At 32.7% G+C, this 9,196-nt stretch overlaps 1 protein-coding gene across 1 annotated transcript; it reads right to left on the reverse strand.

The window, feature by feature from the left end:
• Positions 1–3,774: 3,774 nt before the first annotated feature.
• On the reverse strand, positions 3,775–8,899 carry LOC25502857 (receptor kinase-like protein Xa21). Its single transcript, XM_024772325.2, has 3 exons — positions 8,827–8,899; positions 4,302–6,293; positions 3,775–4,127 (listed from the first exon to the last, which is right to left on the reverse strand). Exons 1-3 carry the CDS (start codon positions 8,897–8,899, stop codon positions 3,775–3,777), a joined length of 2,418 nt encoding a protein of 805 aa, XP_024628093.2.
• Between the last annotated feature and the right edge of the window lie 297 nt (positions 8,900–9,196).

The raw sequence follows: 9,196 nt of genomic DNA on the forward strand, positions 1-9,196 counted from the left end.
TTTGAGCCCTTTGCAAGATTTGGATGTCATTTGGTACCCTCCCACCGTGGGTTTGATGAAAGTTAACGTGTGTCATACCCCAATTTTTGACCTAAGATAGCACTGACACATGTCATTTAACTCCGACCAGTCTCAGCCTTTCGAGCAAAAAAATTCGACAGGAAGGTATTTTAAAATACCTCATAGTTGATTCCGAGTCGGGCCCTCTTCTCTCAATTTTCATTTAATTTTATTTTCCATCTTTTATTAACTTTAAATTCATTTCATTTTTAACCTTTATTTTATCTTATTTTTGTTTTATTTATTCTTAGTCCTTTTATTTTATTTTTAATGTCCAAAAAAAATAATAATTTTGTCCGATAATATCCAAATAAACAGCTCACAAACAGCTCATTCACAACTGTCAATTTCTTCTCCAAGCAACAAAATATCGTGTTCCTCTCCAAGCAACACAGAGATTCAGCTTCTATAAATATAACCACCTGCACACAGACAAAGAAAGAGGGGGGGCCCAACAGACAAAAAAACACAGATTTTAAAATCACAAAACCTGCAAACAACAGATTTTTCACAAAACCGAATCAAGGCCATTCATCAACCCGAATCCGATCCAAGCCGTTTTCAGAACCGAATCACCATTTTCAGCACCAACTCAATCCAACCAAAACCACCAACAACGTTCAAAACCACACATCAGACTTTCAAAACCGTGTTACAGAAACACAAATCCGCAAACATCCAGACTCAAAAGGTAGTATTTCTTTCCTTTTAGATCTAGGTCAAACCGTTGGGTTTTAAGCTTTTTTGAGTTAAAAATCGGAAAGAAGAAGAGAAAAGAAGGAGAGAGGACGAAAAAAATCAAAAAAAGGAGGAGTTTTTAACTCCGGCGCGGTGGCGCCGCCGCGAAAACTCGCCGGCCACCGCGCCGGAACCACCTCCGGTGGCCTCTCCTCGTCGAAGAAGATGAAGAAATTCTAGAGAGAAGGCAGAGTCTCTCTCTCTAGAAATAAGAAATGAGAGAGTGAAGAGAGAGAAGAGAAAGAAAAAATGAAGGAAAAGGAGAGAAATGGGTATTTATACCCCTCTTCTTCAACAGATTCAATCAAGGCCGTTGATCAAATCAACGGCCGAAATTTGTTCCCCAAGGCCCAAATCCTTTTCGTTTTATTTCCTGCACCCCCTTTACTGCTCATACACCCCCAGCATCTCATTTTTCTCATTTCATGCATTTTAATTCTCGCTCTATCTGTTAATCCAGAGTGCTCTGGTCCTATATTAACTATTAATATTATATTTTTGTTTAATTTAATTATTCTCCAGAGTGCTCTGGTCCTCAATTAACTGTCAATATTATATTCTCCAGAATATTCTGGTCCTATATATATTAAATATTATTTATCTTGTTGAACTAACAATCTTTTCTTCACACCCACACACTTTATTTTTTTGTTGCTCTATTAGTTTAATTTTCAATTATTATTCAAAAACAACAAAAACATTCAAATATCCAAAATTCACAAAAAGAGCTTTTCACAACAAACCTTGATCTTAAATCAAGTGACAGTCTTTTTATTTTATCTTTCTTAATCAAACTTCAAATCAATTCTAATTCAACTTCAAGTCAATTTTCTTCAATCTAAAAAACACAAATCAATTCTCATTTGCCACTTGGCTTTTTATTTCAAAACCTTTTTCAAAACTAATAAAAAACACTCAACAAATCAAACGTTAATTTCTACCCCGAACTACGAGGTTTTGATCCCTCACGGGTACGTAGGCAGAGGACACTCGTCCTTTCAAATCAATTAAAAAAACATTTTCTTTTTTCTCTTCAATTAAAGTCAATTTTCTTTTCCTTTTCAACTCATCATTCAATTCCATTTTCATCTTTTCAAAAGCAAGCAAGTTATAGCACAAGAAGTTAAATAAAATCAAGAGGTTCTCGTAGAGTACTACGAATATTTAGGGTGCTAACACCTTCCCTAAATATAACCAACCCCCGAACCCTAAATTTCTTCAAAAATGGGTTGTTTGGAACTTTTTCCCCTTAAAAAAAATTTGTTCAGTCGTGAGATAAAAAGTGAGTCAAAGTCAATCAAATGGCCTTGACGTCCGAAAAATGGCGCGACAACGTGGATAGCATGCCTTTGAACCCTTTGCAAGAACACTCTTTCCGTCGAAAAAAGAAAAAGAAGCTGCAGACACTCTTTCAGTTATTCAAGGAGAACATCGTTGAAAACTTGAAATAAAACTCAAATTCATATTAGGCGTCTCCAATTTTTTATATTAAGTTTCTACCGGTTTAAATTAATATCTTTTTGTAAAATATTTTTTTGTTTTACTAAATAAATAAATATATATACTCAACTTAGAAACTAACCCAATATTTTAAACTCCTTTGATCCTCAATTCACTCTATCTTTAATTTCTACATACTTTAATAGGCAAAGAAGCTGCATAGATCGAGCATCGATCTATATAAAAAGGGAATTTCTCAAGTATATTATTAGATAACAAGAGAGGAAAAAATTTCTATATCCAAACAACTATCCAGACAACTCTCGTAAGACATTCACAAGCCATCTCAATTAGAATAAGAGCAAAAGTTGTGTAAAAAATTGTTGTACTAATGTTATTTCTAAATTTAGCATGTGAGAATGAATTGGTGATGAGTAAAGACTAAGAAGGTTAGATATCAAAACTTACATAGATGACAATCTTGAAAGAGGAGATGAAATATCACAAGCGCTTCTCAAGGCGATCGATGAAGCAAAACTTTATGTGATTGTTTTTTCAAAAACTATGCAACTTCAAAATGGTGTTTGGATGAAGTTGTGAAAATACTCGAGTGTAGAAAAAACAAAGGGCGGCTTATATTGCCAGTTTTTTATGAAGTCGATCCTTTCCATGTTCGACACCAATTAGGAAGTTATGCTGAGGCATTCATTAAACATGAGCAGTGTTTTGCAAGTACAATGAATATTGTGCAAAAATGGAGGTATGCTTTGGGAGAACCTGCCAACCATTCTGGGTGGGATTGCTCAATCAACAGGTAATTTTTTTTTTTATCATATTAAAATTATTTGATTAGCTATTAGAAAATTATATTAGAGACATTTGAGGAACTTGAAGCTTCTCTAAACTATATTAAAGACATAAAGCTTGAGAAACTTGGTAAGAAAGGAAATATCATCTCAGTTTTTGTCTAAGTCTCCGTTCCTTAGGCTTCTTAATATACTTCAACAACCTTGAGCTTAAAGTACAAATAAAATTTGATTATACAATGATAACAAACATGTCCAACTATATTTTTCTGCACAATTATGTAGCAACCTAGTAAGTAGACTAGACACCACCTGCTATAACATAAAAGACAGAAATATTCAACTAAAAACTGATTAGAAGGTTCAGTAATAGAAGATCTTTTCTTCCCATTCTTACACAATGAGTCAAGACCCTTACTACTATTCTCCTCCAAAGACTGCACCATTAATAAACTTCAAATTAAATTAAAAATAATAATAATAATTGAGAGGGGATACAACATAAATGGATATAGTACACACGATTTACATGCTTTTGTGATGATCCTTATTCACTTGTAGCAAGAAAATATATTAAGAAAATAATGTACTTCCATCTCATACAACAACGAAGACGGTTGAAAGGACAAACCAGAAGTAGCAAGACATCAATCCAAAAACAATATTGAAAACATCAAACACAATAATTACAAAAGGAAAAAAAATTACATCAGTTTACAAATGAAAATAACTAGACTGTGTTTGCGCCAACAACCAAAGTCTTGATTTTGATTAGCGTCGCAATAACATCTGCCATATTGATTCTTGCTTCAGGTGAATCTTCACAACAATTCAGGGCTAAACTAAAAATAGATGACATGTGAGTCAATATATCATCAATTTGGTCCCCAGTTCTTTGGACTAAATTTGAATCCATGACCTCCATAATTGAATTAGGCAATGATCGACTGATCCATGTCTTCAAGCTTAGTTCTGCAACAAACATATCATCTATTGGCTTTCTCCTTGTAAAGATTTCCATTAGCATAATCCCATAGTTGTACACATCTCCTTTCACAGAAACAATTCCTTTCGATCCATACTCTGCATGTTAATACTAGTTATTAGAACCATACTATGTACACATTAATTACAAATATCACATGTTGATTACTATAGCGTGTATTGTAGATCCTTTTTCTTGACAAAATCAAATAAATTGGTTATGACTGAAAACGTAAAGAAGAAAATGTTAAGAAGTAAAACAGAAGAAATGACCTGGTGCAAGATATCCAATAGTAGCCAAAGTCTGTGTATGAGTTTTAGATTGTCCTTCACCCATGAGCTTAGCAATACCAAAATCACTAACATGTGCAACCATATTTTCATCCAACAAGACATTGGAAGGCTTTAGATCACAGTGAACCACTGGTATTGAAGAACCATGATGGAGATATTCCAATGCAGATGCAACATCTATCATTATATTTAACCTTTGCAAGAAATTTAGACAATAGTTATTTGAATATAACCATTTGTCTACACTTCCATTTGACATGAACTCCATCACCAATGATTTGAAATCAAGATTTGAACAACTGCTGATAATCTTAACCAGATTTCGATGTCGTAGATTTCTCATTGCATTACATTCTGCATCAAAGCTCTTTGATTTTGCCTCTGATTGTAAATCAATTACTTTAACTGCAATCATCTCACCATCAAGAAGCTTCCCCTGATAAACAGATCCAAATGCTCCCCTTCCAAGGAAATTACTCTCATTGAATCCATTAGTTGCTTGCACAAGTTCATAATAGGATATTCTTCTTGGAGCTCCTAAAGTTGACAAACCCCTTTCAAGAGTAGTTTCATTCATTTTCCTTTTATTATGTTTTAAAAGTATGATGCATGCAACAACCAAAATGACTGACACAACTATGGGAAGTATGCATTTGAATATAAGCTTTTTTTCCATTGACCATTTTTTAACTTGCTTACCACATGTAGGTACTTGAAGGCGAGGATCGCCGCAAAGTGCTTCATTATGCATAAATGATTGAGCTGTGAAATTTTTGAAATGTCCACCATCAGGAATCTCTCCTTGTAATCTATTATATGAGAAGTTGATGTTTTGAAGATACACAAGTGATTCTAAGGATTTTGGAATAACACCAGTTAACATATTTTGGGACAAGTCCAAAGAGATCAAGCTTACCATTTGACCAAATGATTTGGGAATTGATCCATTCAGTTTATTATCTGCTAAGGAGAGATTCTGCAATGTTAGTAAGGAATTAATGGTTGTTGGAATGTTGCTTGAAATCTGATTTCTTGATAGGTCTAATAGTATAATTGCTCTCATATTCCCAATCTCAGGTGGAAGATTACCAATTAAAGAATTTGAAGAAAAATTTATCTCTAATATATCTCTAAGACTCCAAAGAGATAAAGGTATTCTAGAGTTTAAACTGTTAGATCCTACATTTATTCTTCTAAGAGAAATCATATTTCCCATACATGTTGGTAAAACTCCAGAGAGCTTATTATTTTGTAGATACAACTCACCCAAACTCTTCATTTCACAAAGTTCCTCAATAAATGATCCTTGTAGTCCATTGTTGCCAAGATTCAAATACTGAAGTTTCTGCAACTCTTTGAATGTACCAGGTATTGGTCCAGTTATATTATTCCCATGAAGATTAAAATATAACAAGTTGCTCATGTTTCCAACTTCTTGGGGAATATTACCATCAATTCCACATGATTCTGCCCTGATGTATTCTGAAGTTATATTTCCAATTGACTTAGGAAGATTGGTGGGTAGTATATGATTACCTGATAAGTCAAGATATGTCAAATATCTACAATTTGTCAATGAAGTAAAGAATTGATGAGAATCTTCTATTGTCAAATTGTTGTCATCTATGAGAAAGTATTCAAGGAATCCTAAATCTCTAAAAGAAATACTGGGTAGAGTTCCACTGAATGCATTGTCTTTCAATTGAAACTCAATAAGATTAGAAGAGTTGAATATATTATTTGGAATATTTCCAACAAAATTGTTATCATTCAAGAGTAAATATTGCAGATTAGGAAGGCTATATCCCGTATTTGATGGAATTGTGCCTGAGAGGCTATTCTGATCAACCTCGAAATCAATGAGTGATGACATGTTGAAGATTTTGGAAGGAATAGATCCACTTAAGCTATTGTTATACAAGCCTAGCACCTCAAGTTGATCAAGATAGCCAATCTCCTCGGGTATCGTACCTGAAAATGGATAAGAAACATTATTAAGATGGTTATTTCTCGAGGGACAATAAACTATACGACCACTTTTTTCCTTTTTTTTTTTTTTGTTGCTTGCAGAGCTAACACATACTTCATGTCGTGTGATAAATAGGATTGAACAATATTTGACATTTTTAGAAAAATAAAAAAAGAAATTAAATTTAAAGATAAAATAAAAAGCTAAAAAGCTAAATAAAAAAACAATTTGTCAAAAAAAAAAAAGGGTTAATAGTGTTTTACCCCCTGTAATATAGGTCATTTTTGGTTTTCCCCCCTGTAAAATAGTTTTTTTTGAATTTCATCCTTGTAATTTGAAGATTTTTTGATTTTGGACCTTCATGGAAAATTTCGCTCCCTGTAATTTGAGCAAATTTAGGTTTACCCCCTTGTAATTTGAGAAAATTTTGGTTTACCCCCTGTTAGTTTGAGCAAATTTCGGTTTACCCTCTACCATATCTTCGATTTTGTACTGTCAAAATTCATGAAGGGTCCAAAACCAAAAATCATCAAATTACAAGGACGAAATTCAAAAAATATATTTTACAGGGGGTAAAACCGGAAATGACCTATATTACATGGGGTTAAAACACTATTAACCCAAAAAAAAAAACATACAACGAATTTGTCTTTTGTGGAATATCACAAATGCTTTTCAACCGTTGGATATTTATTTTTACGTTGGACGATGTTTGGTTTTCATGTGTTTTGGTTTAGCTATCTATTCACGTGTTTAGAATAAAAAAACTTAAAATTTAAACATTATCATTAAGGGTGTAACAGTTTGGTTTGGATCGGCTCTCAGTCAAAAAAATGTTCAAACCGATGAAATCTTCATCGGTTTGGTTTGGTTCGGTTTTCACTCTTTTTTAAAAAAGGAACCAAAGCAAACGAATCGGTTTGGATCGGTTCGATTGATCGGTTTATTTGAAAATACTATTAAAAAAAATTCATATTCTCACAAATTTGTATTTCATGCATAAAACATACGTCATACTCAAATATTTCATGGAATTTGTATTTGTATTTCATGTTATCTATTTTTCAAACAACTTTTTATAACTAACCTTACACAATATTTCAAAGGCATAGAAAACGATATATTTTCAAAAGTTTGAAGGCATAAACATGATAAAACTAACGAATATATGAATGATCTCAGCGGTGATGAGGAACGTTGGGATAGATCATGGGTGTGGTTGATGGCTAGGGTTCCTATTTTAGTAGAAATGAAATCGAGTCTGAGTGATGACATGAGATGATGATGGGAGAAAGTGAATGGATTAAGTAGTACTTTATCTTGGGCTTTAATTTTGGGCATACTCATAAGTGTGTGTGTGACTGTGTGTGTGTGAAGAGGGATAATAATAGTAAAATGAGGAGTGAGGTTAGCATCGGTTAGATTCATCTGTTTCTTGAATCTCAAAATGAAAAACTGAGAACCAAACCAAACAATATCGGTTTTGAACCAAACCAGATAAGGTCGGATACATTTTCGATTTGGTTCGATTTGGACTTTCAGTTTCATTGGTTTTATCCGAACCGCTTACACCCCTAATTAACATAAGGACATATTATTAAATGTTAACTCTCACCAGAAATGTGTAGAATTTATTTTTTTTAACAAGAGAAATGTGTAGAATATTATCTATGTAAAACTCTCCTTTGGAGCTTATTAAATGGGTAGATCATGTAATTTGTAAGTCAAGTAAGTAAAAAGCAAGCTAATATGAAATCAAAGCACCCTTTAAAGAAATAGAAATATTCATTCTCTTAACGGCAGCTAATTTACACCAATTCAAAATCATGAATGTGTAAGTTAACAACCTATTTGACAAAAAACCTATTCGACACAAAATTTAAATACAAGACTAGTTTTGTAAGTTTACTTTAATTAATTTAAAAAATATCATGTTTTTAAATTCCCCTTTTCGTGGGTTGTTGTTCCTGCTCCCTCTATGTTACTGATATATTAATCCCATTTTCTTTGACAAATGGTTTGAGTAGGTTTTTTATGTTGACAAATGGCATAAAACTTGTGATGTTTGATTCCCATTTTTTTTTAATAAATAATCAATTTAATCCATAAACTAACACTCTATCCTCAATTTAGTCTTTAAACAATTAAAATCCACTGAAATATCCTTAAACAATGAAAAATACATCAATGTAGTTTTCAAACTACCATGAAAAAAACCAATGTTGCTAATTGAGAGAGTAAATAGTTAAATTGACTGTTTCTGCATTTTATTATTTTTAATGGTAAATTTTCTATGTAAATTGTTGTATTAGTTTTTTTATTTTTTTTATTTATCGGGATTTAAACCCAATATCTCCTGCTTTTTAATAGCTCCTTGATGTCGATTTGGGTTTGTTATCAGCAACTAGGTATTGTGGACTTTGAGCTTGACTCTAAAATTGTGGTAGACAGTCTTTATGGTAGTACTAGTGGCGTCTCTAATTTTAGCGCAGTTATTAATGATTGTAGACGTCTGTTAGCTTCTGATTTAGTAACCTCTGATGTTAGGTTCATTCGGAGACAAGCCAACGAAGTCGCTCATAGCTTTGCTAGAGTGGATTTGCGTCATGCTATTTTCCATATTCATATTAGGATTCCATCTTGTATCTCTCCTATTATTTTGAATGAAATGCAATAAGTTTCTTCTTGTAAAAAAAAAAAATCTCCTACTTCTTAACCCTTAGCTAAAAATAGTTCAGCTAACCAGATCCCTTCATTTCTAACGCAAGTTATATTAAATCTTTTTGATTCATCTGGGTGAATCTTTTTTTATCAACTCAGTCTTTTTTTTTTTATGAAGAATGCTATTAATATTTTTGAACTTTGGGCATTATTTCATGATCGATGATGAATATTATCGGAAGCA

Source organism: Medicago truncatula, chromosome 8, assembly GCF_003473485.1.
Source record: "Medicago truncatula cultivar Jemalong A17 chromosome 8, MtrunA17r5.0-ANR, whole genome shotgun sequence".
NCBI classification, from domain to species: domain Eukaryota; kingdom Viridiplantae; phylum Streptophyta; class Magnoliopsida; order Fabales; family Fabaceae; genus Medicago; species Medicago truncatula.